General features: G+C 40.5%; 1 protein-coding gene across 1 annotated transcript; it reads left to right on the top strand.

Moving 5' to 3' along the window:
* Nucleotides 1–10,213: 10,213 nt before the first annotated feature.
* Nucleotides 10,214–15,178, top strand: LOC113237149. Its single transcript, XM_026473461.1, has 5 exons — nucleotides 10,214–10,860; nucleotides 10,932–11,134; nucleotides 14,498–14,705; nucleotides 14,770–14,918; nucleotides 14,992–15,178. The coding sequence occupies exons 1-5, from the start codon at nucleotides 10,605–10,607 to the stop codon at nucleotides 15,067–15,069; spliced, it is 894 nt and encodes a 297-aa protein (XP_026329246.1). The 5' UTR covers nucleotides 10,214–10,604; the 3' UTR covers nucleotides 15,070–15,178.
* The last annotated feature ends 158 nt before the right edge of the window (nucleotides 15,179–15,336 follow it).

The following is a 15,336-nucleotide window of genomic DNA, read 5'->3' as shown; positions in this document are numbered from 1 at the left end:
CCACCGTACCGAACTTGCAACTAGAAATCCGCGGGTAATAGGTCCCCGATTCTACGAACATCTACCCACAGACCTGAAAAGTGTTAGAAACGATGAAACGTTTTGTACCCGACTAAAAATCCTTTTATTGGATATTGAATTGTACAGTGTCGATGAGTTTCTTTTGAAACAATTTTAATTTTATTTTATTCGACAAGCAGTAGTAATACTACTTTATTTTATATTCATTATTATTATTATTATTTTGTTACTGACGATCATAGTTATCCCTTGACATTGACATTTCCAAATGTAATATTGTGACATTGATAACATGAAATAAACGATTCTATTCTATTCTATTCTATTCTACTTTTCGCCATAACAAGACCTTTTCTTCTTAATTCCGAAATATCCGATCGGAACTCTTTAGTTTGTATCACACGAATTACTATTATCAACGCATTATTTATTTCAAGCGCTGTTATGTAATTCGTATTGTCAGGTGCATCGCGGCTAATGCCCTCGGTGTCATGTTGCGGTCTTGACGATTGTAGTCGCGACGACACACGGTGACGCACAATGTTTATGAAACGTGAGATTCGGGCAATTACTCTTACTATATGCATAATCGAGAGATGTTTATGTAATAATTCTTCAATAATGTCAGTAGTTTCGACCATTGTCGTGCATATATATAGACCCATTGAATTTTACCACTGATGATGAAAATTTACTGGTGGATGAGTTAAACATCCTTGGTCTTAGACAGTTTAATGGCATAAGGAACGTTTATGGGAGGACTCTTGACCTTGTCCTGTCAAATGGTGATGTCAAGGTTGCAGACTGCAGTGAAGACCCGCTCGTACCAATTGACCTGCACCACGGTGCCCTAACTATCGAACCGCCATTTTTTGACCTTGTTCCCTTAAGTAGTGCCTCGTATGTAAAGTATCTTTTTAATAAAGGTAATTATGATGCGATAAATTCAGAAATTTCATTAGTTAACTGGGAGTATGAACTAAACACAAAACCTCTTGACAGTGCTGTTGATTTTTTCTACACCACCTTTCAGTCAATGAGGGATAAGTACATACCACGTAAAACTGTCACTGGTAAGCGATATCCTGAATGGTATTCCCCTGCTCTAAAAAAATCTCTCAAAGAAAAGTACAAATATTTGAGGAAATATAGAATTTACGGTAACAGTGCTGATGAGCAATCTTTTAAACTATTAAGAGATCGATGTAAGACTCTAGAGAAGCAAAGTTATAGGAATTATATAAATTTGGTAGAGAATTCTTTGAAGGATAACCCAAAAATGTTCTGGTCATTTATTAAGTCTAAGTCAAATGTGAATGACATTCCAATAAGTATGAAATTCGAAGAGTCTGTTCTTAACACTGGTGACTCCATTTGTAATGCATTTTCCAAATACTTTCACTCAAATTTTTTGGACAGCCACGTACCATCGACATCTCAAACTACTTTTTGTGCACACGCTTCTACCCCGACCGTTGCTAGCATTTCTAGTATAAAAGTAGATGGTAATATTATATCAAAACTTCTCTCGCAATTAGATCCTGCAAAGTCGGCTGGTCCAGATCTACTTCCAGCTAACTTCCTTATACGCTGTTCTGTGACTATAGCTGTCCCAATCGCTATTCTATTTAATAGATCGTTAGTAGAGGGCACGGTACCAAGTGTGTGGAAGTGTGCATACGTCACACCAGTCCACAAAAAAGGCTCCAGAACGGACATTATGAATTACAGACCAATCTCAAAGTTGTGTATTGTATCGAAAGTTTTCGAAAGGGTTGTTTATGATCAACTTTATTCTGCACTCAGGCAATCATTTAGCTTCACTCAACATGGATTCTTGAAAGGGCGCTCCGTTGTGACCAACCTGATACTGTTCAACGACTATTTGACTTCGCATATGGATAATGGCTGCCAAGTCGACGTCATTTACACGGATTATAGCAAAGCATTTGACCGAATTCGGCATGACTTACTTATATGCAAACTACAGAAGATCGGTATCAGTGGCGATCTGCTAAGGTGGCTCACGTCGTATATCTACAATAGGTCACAAGCGGTTGTGGTAAAAAATTAGGTCTCTGGGTGGCTTAGGGTACCTAGTGGAGTCCCGCAGGGATCATTGCTCGCGCCTCTCTTATTCGCAATCTTTGTAAACGATATTGAACACTGTTTCAAATCATCACAACTACTATGCTTTGCGGATGATATGAAGATCATAGCACCTATTTCTTCAGTGTCTGATGCAATCTTGCTTCAAGAAGACCTTAGTAGGCTCGACACCTTCTGTACCGATAACCAACTCGACCTTAATCCGTCTAAGTGCACTGTCGTCACTTTTAGTCGTAAAATTAACTTAATACAATTTAACTATTCACTGAAAGACATTACTTTACAACGCGATACTGTGGTAAGGGATCTTGGTGTGTTTCATGATCATAAGTTACTATTTGCCTCCCACATCGATTCGATCGTTTCAAAAGCCTCAAAGAGTCTTGGATTTGTGATGCGTAACTCCAGAGATTTCCATCAGGCTAAGACACTAAAAATTTTATATTGCTCACTTGTACGCAGCCACCTTGAATACGCATCGCAGGTGTGGAGCCCGCAGTATCTTACATATATATCACGAATTGAAAACGTGCAAAAGAGATTCATTAAGTATTTATGTTATCGAACAAGGGAGAGGTATGATTCAAGCCGGTATCTTGAAATATGTAGGAAACATCATCTCTTGCCACTAGAGAAGCGACGCCAGATTGCAGACTTAGTATTTTTAAGAAAAATTGCTTCTGGTGCAGTAGACTCCCCAGAACTTGTGTCCAAGATCTTCTTTAGAGCCCACACAAAGACCCTTAGATTTAATTCGCCTTTACATATACCTTCGGCCTCCTCGAACTATCGGCGAAATGCATATCTCTTGCGTGCTGGTAACAGCTTTAACCAACTATCCAGACAGGTTGATATTGACCTGTTTAACACTATTGTTGCATCGGTGAAGCGTCTAATGAGTAATTTGTTTTTTGATAGGAAAGTGAATTTGTAAGTGTTGTATATTTACCCATAGTTCGTAATGCGTCATAATAGTTTAGTTGTAATTTAACACTCAATAATTTCAAATCAAAATGTATCTATCGGCGAGGACCTATAATTGGCTCACCATTATTATTTAAGTTTTTTATTCTATAAGATAGCCGTTGGTCTTCCAATAAATAAAATAAAATAAAATAAAAATATTTGGGCCTCGTTTTTCACTTCAATCTGAGGCATGTCAAACGTATGAATGTCATTTTTGGAAATTGGTTTCTTGATCCACGCAGGTCCTTCCCACCAGAGCGTATGTTCTGTCAACTAAGAAGTGGTAAGGCCTCGAGTTGCGCAATCAGCTGCATTATCATTTGAGCTCACATGTCGCCAGCACGAAACTGGCATAATATCAACGATTTCTTTTGTACGGTTAGCAACAAACGTCTTCCAACGAGACGGCTGTCCTTAAAGCCAACCCAGTACGACTAAGGAATCCGTCCATCCGTATATTGGAATGTCAGTGTGTGGAAACGCTTTCAAAACTTTCTGCATTAGTTTTGATAACAGAAGAGCGCCACACAGTTCTAATCGTGGTAATGTCAAAGTATTCTTCCGTGGCGCAAGTTTTGTTTTAGAGCAGAATATTCTCACAATTGATTCGTTCATGTCATTTGTGGTTTTTATGTAAATCACTGCTGCGTAAGCTTGTTCGGACGCATCACAGAATCCGTGTATCTCTATTGATGCGTGAATATTACCAACTCATCTTGAGATTTGAAATTTGTCAACATTCTGCAAGTCGTCACTGAGTTTGTACCATTTTTTCAAAATGTCACATGGAACTTCATCATCCCACTCCATTGTCACTAACCAAAGATTTTGGAATAATAATTTGGCTCTTATTGAGAGTGGAGATAGCCACCCCAATGGGTCAAATATTTTGGAGATTTATGATAAAAGTGTTCACTTGGTTGTCTTTGTTTTGTTATTGTCAATTGGACGGAAAGTAACCATGTCAGTGGCGGGGCTCCATTGTAACCCGAGCGCCTTCGTCCGGTTTGCATTTTTAAAATCCATTGTTGTCGGGTTGATTTGATCAGCTGATCGTTCCGACAACAGTTCTGCACCATTTTCTCAAGTTTATTTTCGCACCTTGGAACATTTTTATTAATTGTTGTTGAATAAAATACAGCGTGGCTTGGCTGTAGTTGTATTCATAGCCCTCATATAATATGACGATCTATTGCCACTGTATGTCAGTTTTTCTTTCGCGTTATGTGGCTTAGATAGCTTTGGCGACAACCAGTCATCTCTTTCTTTTTTCTGTATGGGCTCAAGTGCTATAAATTTGGTTTCTAAAAATGAAGTAAATTCCTCCAATTCGAGAAGATCACGGGGCGCCTTCCGCGGCTCTTTGTATTCACTTCTCGTTACAGGATTCAATTTCTTCAGCAAGAGATGAACAATAAGGGGATCCCATGAAGCAGTATCCACGCCCAAATTGTGGATAGCATGGACACACTCCACGGTAATGTCCTGCAGGCGCTTAAGCTCAGATGATGATTGTTTGTCGACGTTGCGTTGGTTAAGAAATGCTTCTATGTGTTTCGTAAACAGTAATTGAATATTATTTTAGCGATGGTATAATAATTCCCAGGCTGTTATATAATTATCTACCGATACATTTAAATGCTGAATGAGACGTAGTGCTTCGCCTCTCAACTTTCCCTTCAAATGCTGCATTTTCTCTGCGGTTGTCAAGGAAGGGTTTTCATGTATACTGCTTTTGTACAGGTCCAGGAATGTAGGGCATTGTGTATAGTCCCCATGGAACGGTGGAACTTCTAATTTTGACGTAGATTCGAATTGATGCAGAGTTGATAAAATTTTCTTATTTAAAAGCCGTTTCATGTCCCTGTAATTCTTCTCAAACGCAGAATATTCTTCTTCATACTTCTTATCTCCGTCGCTTGATACGCTGTCAATTTTTAAATGCAATTTGTCAATATTCTCCCACCGTGATTGCAAACTTTTTAATTCGTCCTCCAGTTCCCATTTTTCTGTTAGTTTGTCGATGTCAACATTATTTATTTGGCGTAGTAATGCACGAAAATTGGACTTCTGCTCACTCTTCAACTCGTCTGCTGCTAGCTTCACACCTGCCCCTTCCATGTTGGGAAAGTAGTTCATAAGCAGGTTGCGTATTGTGTCATAAAGTTTTTTGAGTCATTGTAGATATTCTTTACATAGTAATCATGTGTTTTTTCATATTCAGAGCAAGAAAGTTGAGCATTGTTGCTGTCAAATTCTGTCCATAAACTGTCAAGGGCGATTACCCTTTTTTGTAGGTAATCTTCCGTCTTTCTCGAGGACGAATCCTTATTAAAATTCCTGTGAATCGTCCTGCTAGATTCTATTATCTGCTTTGGACGAGCAAGAAGTTCTTCCATTGTTGCACTGGGTGTATACTGTCAATAAAATGCAGATTAAATCTTGTAAATGTACTGCCACTTATGTCGTAACGATATGCAATGAACGTCTATTCGTTCTTACCGCTGCTGTTACGGTGATGTCAATTTACACTGCAATATATTTACGCACTCACAAATGTCACTTTCTCACTTTTGTATAAAATGTCACTGTTTTATATAAATGTCATTATCAATTATTGAATTTATGTCAAAATTGTTAAGAATCCATATGCCGATTTTCTTTGGCGATTTTGCACTCTTCGCACGATCGTTGACCGCTCGTCTCAACTTAACTGGTGAGACCCGCTTCTGGGAGGCCAGTTAAACCGATGCGCTGATCGTACTCTAAGATACAAAACTCACCAAAGAATCAAAACTCGAAGGACGAACATATGGATCCGGCTCGAAGGACCAATATGTACGAGCTGTTTGTCTCATACAGTAATATGTCAGGTGATATCAGCGAGATGATGCAGGGAGATGTCAAAGATGCTGTAGAAATAATACTCGACCGATACCACGGAGTAACTTTATTGTACTGAAAATTATAATTTATACATATTGCACGTGCACAATGTAGGGTGCGACGTTGCATATTGTCAGTTGCACAATAATGTACGTTGACCCGTACAACATACATACAAAAAGACAAGTCATATTTGTATACCCCGATAAAAACAGTAACACGAAATAATAGAACCCAAAATAAATTAAAGTACCGCTCTAAAAATATTGATTATTAATACTGCCACATTCTAGGGTTGTCAAAATATATAACGAAACACCTAATCATCTTAAAATTATACAAAATTGCACTACATTTGTAAATCATTTGAAACAATTCCATAATACTATAACACAGTATTGCCGAGTTCTTCGATGATATAAATAAATAATGTACTAATAATTTAATAATATTTTCAAATATTTTCAAATGTCATCACAATCTTTGAAGGGAATATAATGTACGCGTTAGTATGTTTCTGAACACGAATTTACAATTTAGATTTTAACCGACTTCAAAAAAGGAGGAGACCTCAATTTGACGGTATGTTGTTTTTGTATGTATGTTACGCGATAACTCCGGTATTTGTGAACCGATTTTCATGATTCTTTATTTGTTGGAAAGAGGGTACCTCCATTGTGGCTGTTCACGCATGTAGATTCGTTTTTATAAATAGCGCCTAAATTTTATTATAAAGAGCAATTATTTTAATTTTTGATTTTGCTGTTCTCCAATTCAAAGCGTTTTGCCCTCTCAATATAGTTTGAATAGTGAGAACCGATTTTTTATTATCTCCTGTGTCAAGTCCCGTATAGTGGCGGACTACGGGATGAATCCGGGTTTGCGCACTTTCCGGTAACCGATTCTTGGCAAATAGATGTAATTCCACGTACTTTTGAGGACGGGTTTTTAGTACTCTTTACTGACCTTAGTGTTAGAAAATGCAAATAAATAACTTGAATTTTGACAAATACAAATTGGATACGAAATTGTCCTGTATATAGAGATCAGATTAAGATTTAGAAGTTATCATTAGCTTTTATATTTTATTATCTGAATAAGTAATCATTGACGACCACACTGTTCAATAAAATTGTTATTACTCTAAAATTATGAATATTAAAAGACTTAAACACAGTTAATAATTGTATAGTGGAAAAAATTATGAATGTAATACGATGAAACTCTAATTTATAATACCATGATTAAATTTTGTATTATATCATCAGTGTATTTTGCTATCATATGTACTTCCTACCATAGTTCTAAGTTTGTGTACTATAAGGATGCCTTTCCACCAGTGATGTGCGAGGCAGCGGGGCGGTGCGAGGATGTGTAGCGGCGCTGTGAAACGGATTGATGTTTTCCACCAAAGCTGTGCGAGAATGCCTTACAAACTCTTTTCAGCTATGCGCGGGCGGGGTATGGTGTGGTGGGGCGAGCGGTGGCGATATGTCAGTGTCAGTTAGTGTCATACTTTCAGTAGCTCTAATTTGCTACACCATTTTATACACATTCCTCGTCCGCATCTCTCGCACACATTTCTTGCTATTTTGTATGTACAAATACTTCGCTCTGCTAACCCTTTTCCACCGGAGCTGTGCTAAGCGAGGCTAGGAAAATGAAAGAATCTTTTTGGTGGATTTTTTCCTCGCACTCTGCTTCGCTACGTCGCACATCTGTGGTGGAAAGGCAACCTAACACTTAAGACTATACGTGAAATGCAAATAAATAAATAAAGTACAGTCAAATCGAGAACCTCCTTCTTATAAGTTGTTTAATAATACACATATTCAAACTTACGGCTACCGAAAGTCTGGATTGGTTCTGGGAATGAAATTATTATAGAACGGAAAGGCTGCAGGAGTGGATGACCTAATGGTTGGCCAATTAAAGAAATGTACTACGGGTATTTGACCAAAGTAAGGAGCTAAAGATTAAACAAAAGGAAACTTTCATTAAAAAAATAAACGAAGTCACTAAATTAATATAGGAAACAAAGAGCAAATACCAGGCTAAAGCTTTAAAGGCTGTAAAAACAAACCGGCTTAAATGTGGAGTTTAATAAATTTCCTGTCAAAAAATAAAATAAAGGAGAAAACGATACATGCTGCGTACAGATTCTCATACTCACTCAGTATATCGAGAAAGGCTTCCAGAGAAACAATGTAACAGGCTTGGGTTTGGTTGACTGAACAGCCGCTTTCGATACAGTAAGCATACAAAGCGTTGACATCTGATCAGTGATCTTGGGCTTTGTGTGGATACTGGGCGAACTTCTTCATTACCGCCGCTTTCAGGTTCACTAACTCTCGGAAAAAAGTAGACGATGCTACGTAAAAACAGACTGAAATAGCAGGCACACGGGACTTGTCAACATGTCTCAGGCTGACGGGCGCAGTGATAGTGCTCCTCTAATCTTTGTGTTTCAGGTGTAGTATAAAACACTTTGTGTCACTCGGAAGAAAGTGCAATTCCCATCTCGTGTTTTCTGGCCCTCTCTGCTAAACTACACCTCGTTCGTAAGCAATCAATTTCTCCCCTTGGGGAACAATGTACTATTATTTTAGGCATATCGCTTTTGTCATAAATATGGTACTGGCGGAAAAACAGAGCTGCAGTCCACAGTACTTATGCTGAGTAGAGAGAGAGAATTAATTCTTAAATTGACCCTTTCAATCGCCATCGTAAAACACAGGTTTTTTTTATTTTTACATTTCAATTTTTTCGGTTCGATATCCCGATGAGGCAAATAGTTTTTTAAGTCTTTGAATGCAGCATTACTTAGTTAAAAAAAAAAACAAAATTGCCTCCATGAAAGAAAATATACTGTTCACGTGCACGTGACGTAAACAGACAACCTGACCGGACATTTGCTAAGTGATGACAATAGACTACTCAGCAGTGCAATGACCGTTCTGAACTAGGCTGCTGAGTAGAGTATTTAACTTTATGTATACATATAAAAATAATATTGTTTATAGTTTTGTAAATAAAATTCTCTTTGAATTCAGACATCAACGCTGTCTTATTGACAACGGAGCACTCCTGACTACAGCATCCTCTCACTGCGGCCAAGACACCTTTAGCCGTTAGCTTAACTGATCAGTCTTGTGAGTCTGTGAGACTGGCAGTGAGACTGGCAGTGAGAAAACCATTTCCTAAAGCACCCTTATCCTTCCCCCTTTCCGTCTGTTGCCTTAGGTCGCACGGTGACAGGCTTCCCCTACTATTTATATAAGTATATATTCCGTAGCGTATGGTTAGGGCTAGGCTGTTAGGTAGGCAACTAGGGTTGTTAGTGATAGTACAGCTTTCCCTGACCACTCATGTATAGCCAGCTAGCTACAGCTAGGTAGTTGACTGTACATATACTATCTTCACTATTTACAGTACCAACCTCCGTTCACAGACTAGAAACTAGACAGTTGCCGCAAGTGTACCTATTTCCCGTGCCCAATGTAAGTTATAAACACTAGTTGCCGCGGCTACGCTTCAGAACGTGTCCGGCTGTTATCGCGGTTAAACATAAGTTGAAAACGCGAAAAATGCCTAATTGTGCCATTAGGAACTACAAAAACACCACAACTGTGAGAAGATAAATAAGCAGGGACGTTTCCTTACACGTTTATGTATTTTGTAATCGGAATAATGTTTACAATTTATTTTAAAAACCAGTTATTTTAATTTTGAATTAATTTCGAGAAAACGAATATGCAAACGAGTGTACGCCGCTTGATTCGTAATACATTACGGCTTTTACTTGGTGCGGTACACTTGTGATCCTTCTTCTGTAGGCCACGAAAGATATTTTTGTATAAAGCATTCAGTTTCGTCGTACGACCGCTTCGTCATGTGATCAAATTTTACGATTAGTGATGTTCACGTGATACAACACAGTTTCGATTCTGATCGATTTAGGAAACAATTATTATAACCTTAGAAAATGTATAAAGATATTCTGCGAAGTTTGTTGTTTTTTTAATTTTCCGGAGCAACTTTTTTTTCAAAACACGTATTAATAAAGGACTTAATCATTTTATTCTGCTATTATTTTACTGTATTAATATTTCATGACTTCTCAACAAATACTTGAAAAATTATTATTGTAATACGTGCTGCGTCCGTGTCGTCGATTTAATTAATCGTTTTGATTTGAAGGATGTTTCCCACCACTAAATAGCGCTTCACCCGAGGAGTATAAATAATGTGGCACGCTCGATTTTCATACAGAGCGCGGGACTTGCGGTGTCTATTTCGATATATGTCTGTGCCTCCGTGTGTCCGCAGGACACACTGTATCTATACTTTTAGCATATTAGGACACAGTACACAAACAGTATATATTATTATAGCCATGCTAATATGAGAAGAAATCTTAAACATTGCTTAAAACAAAGTGTATAAACAACGAGATCTCTCTGTTCACGTTCGTGCCGACGAATATTTTTAGCCGAGATATTTCCAGCGCGTCCGCTGTCGCGCCAAGAGTGAGTCGCGAGCGAACGGCGAACGACGGCGGCGACGGAGCTCGCCAGTGGCCAGACCGCGGCGTCGCGGGCGAGGGTGCTCGCGGGGAGGGCATGGCAGAGTGTGGCAGGTGGCAGTGCGGCTGCGGCGGCGCAGCCGACGTTCTGCACGCTGTGTTCGCGTGGCTAGAGGGCGAAGAGTTGTCCCGCGTGGCTGCAGTGTGCCGTGCGTGGCGCGAGGCGGCAAACGCGCCGGCGCTATGGCGTGCTGCGTTGGCACGCCGCGCTGGCATGCCGCCGGCGCAGCTGCGCCGCCTCGCCTCGCACCGTCGCGGCCGTGGCGAGGCCTCCGGGTTTGAGCAACCGCCAGGTAACTCGCCAGGCCGGAAGGCAGGGCGGCGAGGGCCCGTCGGTGCGGGCCCTGACGACTGCACCCTGAAGGTGCGGAGAGCGACGCCGCGGAGCGCCGGGCCGAGGCGGCGTGGTGGCGCGACGAGTTCGCGCTGGCGGCGGCGGGCTGGCGCGCGCGCGGCCGGCACGCGCTGGGCGCCGGCGCCGCGCTGCTGCACGCCGCGTTGGCCGAGCAGACGCAAGGGCACCCCAAAGACGGACTCGCACTCGCCGCCGAGGACGCCACGCTGACGGTAAGCGCGCGAGCGTTGTTCGTATTGGACTCCTGAACCTAAGGCCGCGAACTCGGAACAGCGCACAGTGGGCCCAAATTGATCATTCGTGGACATGGGAATGACTTGTGGAGTATCGAGCTAAATTTTTTTTATATGATAGATAATAACATTCCTAACAGCTTTTATACTTGTATAATTTCTTGAAAAGTGGATAGTTTCGGAGAAAAAAAATAATTACTTTTTTTTCTACGGAGAAAAATACATTTTATTTGTTATCTCAAAATATAGTGACTTACAGTATAGTTCCAATCATTTCTATGTAGAAAAAATAATCCATCTGCATGTATTTGCTGCTTTGTAAGTAAAGGTGCTGCAAAATTGCCGACTTTTTATGTACTTTTTTAACAAAATACATGAGCTTCGACTGAAGAAAAATTTATTTTAGTATAATTTAGAGAGTCTTATAACAATAACATGAAACTTAACTAGAAACTAGTTTAATATTGTGTTAAAAAATAAATAACAAATCTAAAATGTTGACCTTTTTACTCGTAGAGCCGCAAGTACCTGCAGTTGGATTATTTTTTTCTTGATAGAGAATAATTGGACCTATACTGTAAATAAACCGCACACATTATATTTTCCTACATTGAGAGATTAAAAAATAAAATGTATATTTGTCGTCCTGTTCACTTATCGTATTTAAATCCATTAAGGCGTATTCGATAAAGTGTTTGCAAGGTTGGAGCATTTTCGCATTTCGATACAAGTGGTGCTTTATTCAGTGTGTCAAGATTTGCTAGTGAAAGAGGTTGCGTGTGGTTATAAATATAGAATGAGAAGTCATCGACGTATGTTTCGAAGTAAACGTTTTTTCAGATTTGACTAGTTTCATGAAAGACTGACAGCACGTTGGACTTATTTTATTTCATGAATAATGGATTATTTGAAATCCATGACTCTGGAGGTGTTTGCGCCTAGTGTCATTTCTCTCCTGTTCCAGAAGAATCACATTCACTAATTAAACATGAAAATGAGTGGTTATTAATTAGCATTATGTTTCTATTTGTGAGGATCTGTAGGTAATTGGCTCTCAGTTGTTACTATATTATATAAGTTAGCTTTAAGCCGTTGATCTTGCTTTAAGATAATAAAAAAAATATTATCACCGAGTAGAAAAATATGAGCAAAAATATTAAACCACATCAACTATTAATTATTAATACAATGATTGAACACTCAGAAAAAATTCCTTCGATCCGGCCGGATTCCAACCGACGTCTTCTAGCATACCGTGCCAGACGCTATACCAACTAAGCTACGAAACGAACCAGCGGACCTCGCGAATTTCTCTATGTGCTTGCGTCGTATCTTTTTATTTTGTTTTTCAACGACTTTTTAGCCTTAGCGCCATCTATGAGAAACCTATGATATTTTGTCACCGTTTCGTTTTATACACATTAATTATTTATTTAACCTTCCTGTACCTGCGCCAAATAGTGTAACATACTATATACCCGCGCACGGTTTGTGGGACAGAAAGTTCGAGGGCCATTTTAGTATGTTGTTTAGTAAAATATCATCGTAAAAGTAAGTTTAATATTAAAAGGAAATGTGTAAAATTGTATTAAGCAAAGTTTTATAGAATTTTTTTTTTATTAGAGATGAGCAGTATTTTATTACAGCCATTAGTAAGTTACAATATTCCTAAGAGCCACAAAAACTTGAACAAAAATGTACTTTTTATAGTATCAAAAAAAGAAACTCTGAAATGTCAAAGAATAAAAATTTAAAAACTAAATAGCATATCGTATACAAAAATATTTGTTGCTCAAAAATACTTCTTACTGTCATCGATGGAGTATTTTATGTCTATGCCTAAGTAGTAGACTAGAAACCTTTCTTCACTCTCAGGACTATCTGCACTTCTATATGATTCCCAAAGTCACTGTTGTTTTCGCCCTCGTAATTGGAACCAGAGTCATTCTCTTCCAAAAACCTTCTCATGCGTTTCTCGTTTATATGTGATAAAGGTTATAAAATATAACCTAAAATAATTTACAAATATAATACATAATGTAAACTCAATGATAATTAAAAATAACACATAACTATAGGAAGTACCAAAAATATTAATCACCTAAAACTGTGACACTCATACCCGGGTCGGTCTAAGGGACCGATAGGTGTCGTGTACGGGTATACATGTATTGTATGCACGTACACTTCTGTTACGCTGAAGTGAAGTTAGCCACGAACCATGCAGCTAGCAGTGAGCCCAAAGCTCTAACGTTTTCCGTTTCAGAAAAAACACGGCAAACGATAATCGTCGATCTATGCGACCAATGCGCAGGTATACGAAGGTTAATGTGCAAAAAGTATATGACGTATATGATATACGCTTCCTCTGTAAGCATAAAACTGTAAACAACACGTGCAGGAGTAAACGGCTTGTTATGCAAACGGCATAAGAGCAGTGTGCAGAGGAGCAGTGGGGCACTCTTTGCTCTGACGTGGCACAAGTATGCACCCGTGCAGTCATTAGTGGAAGTGATATAATTGGCTCCATATGTTTTTTGCGAAGCCATCGCATCTCCAGTCGTTAGCACTAACGACGCTGGCATTCTTTTGCAACGTTGTCTACAAGATGATCGGCTGACGGCACGTGGGCAGACTTGTGGGGATATCGCCTTATAAATAGGGCTGCTGTTTGCTAGGAGGGACATACGAGAACAAGTCGCTGGGCACAAGACAACTTCACAATACTGCCGTTTACTCTGTACCAAATACCTGGTTGTGTGATTATTGTACCTCTCGACAATAAACGAAGTATATACGTATATACTGCGTTTTGTTTTCGATCTATTCTAAAATGTAGTGAGTTCAGACCACTTTGATCGGAACCATTCCTTCCTTTCACTTTCCGACATATATTTATCCTCAACATTTTACATCTAGGTATTATATTAAAGAACAGTTGTTATCATAAAAATCTCGCCCCGCCCCGGCGAAAACCAGTTGCGTGCACGCCGCACATGACAGCACGCGCGCTAGAACGCGCCGCATGTGCGAATTTGCGACCTTAGACGTGTCTGGGCGCTTTTCATGTTAGTTTTTTCTACCTCATTTAGATAGCAATTTTTGTTATTTAAGTACTCGACTACATTGTCGTGAAATAATACATAATATTTCAGGTTACTACAATCGAATATAAATAATATACATGTCGTTCTATAATATCTAAATAATAAATGTAGCCACCGAAATTAGTTGGAGAAAAATAATTTGGAAATTACCCGCGTCTACTATTTGTAATATCGGTTCGGTAACCGCTGAGGCCTGAGCCAGAGAGAGACCACTTTTGGCAACGAATTGCAATAGGTGTGGATTTCGTTGGACGACGAGGAGGGCAGTGGCAACGAAGGGTGGCGGTTAGCGTGGCGCGACGACGCCGCCGCGCGAGGGTGGCGCAGCGCGGCGCGAGTGCAGTGGGCGCCCCCTGCCGGCGGCGGCTGCGCGCCGCGTCTCCTGGCCGCGGGCCCGCTGGCGCTGGCGGACCGCTGGGAGGTCACGCTGTTCCAGTTCGACGGTGAGAAGTCCGCAAACGCAGCCGCACAAGACCGACTGCCGCCGTACCACGCGTGTGTTCGCAGACGAATGGCGCGGGCGCGCGATGTGCCGCGCGGCGAGTAGTGCGGGCGGCGGAGCGTGGGCCGGCGCCGACGCCTTCGTCACAACAGAGCTGCAACGCGTCGCTCCTATGTGCGGTGTCACTACCGTCTGGCTGAACGCGGCGCATCAGGAAAGCACGAGGTTCGAGCGTCCTTCGGCGCCCGTGACGTAACGATTGACGCGTGACGCTGCACTCGTTGCAGGCGGAGCAGTCGGAGTTCGCGGGCGTGACGGCGCCGTTGCTGCGCGTCTACAACGAGGCGCAGGCGCACATCTCGTAAGGATTCATTTCGTCCGATCGAAATTAGGACCGTGACGCAAAACGAATCGCGGCGATCCGACGGCGCGATGTATTTTTTGTTCGTCGTTATCGTAAAACGACAATAGTTTTTCCACTCCTTCAGTATTTATTGCAACAGACTCGACACTATCGCGCGTCGGACTCCGTCGTGGCGATCCGCGAGACGTCGCGCGGGACGATTCCACGACGACGCAATCTCGTTACAAAAAATGGAGAATTGACAACGGAAAATTAAACGAGCGTTTAC

This window comes from Hyposmocoma kahamanoa, unplaced genomic scaffold (assembly GCF_003589595.1).
Source record: "Hyposmocoma kahamanoa isolate Upper Pololo Valley unplaced genomic scaffold, ASM358959v1 102, whole genome shotgun sequence".
Lineage (NCBI taxonomy): Eukaryota > Metazoa > Arthropoda > Insecta > Lepidoptera > Cosmopterigidae > Hyposmocoma > Hyposmocoma kahamanoa.
Note: the sequence above shows the minus strand (reverse complement) of the source record. Positions and strands in the feature narration are given on the sequence as shown.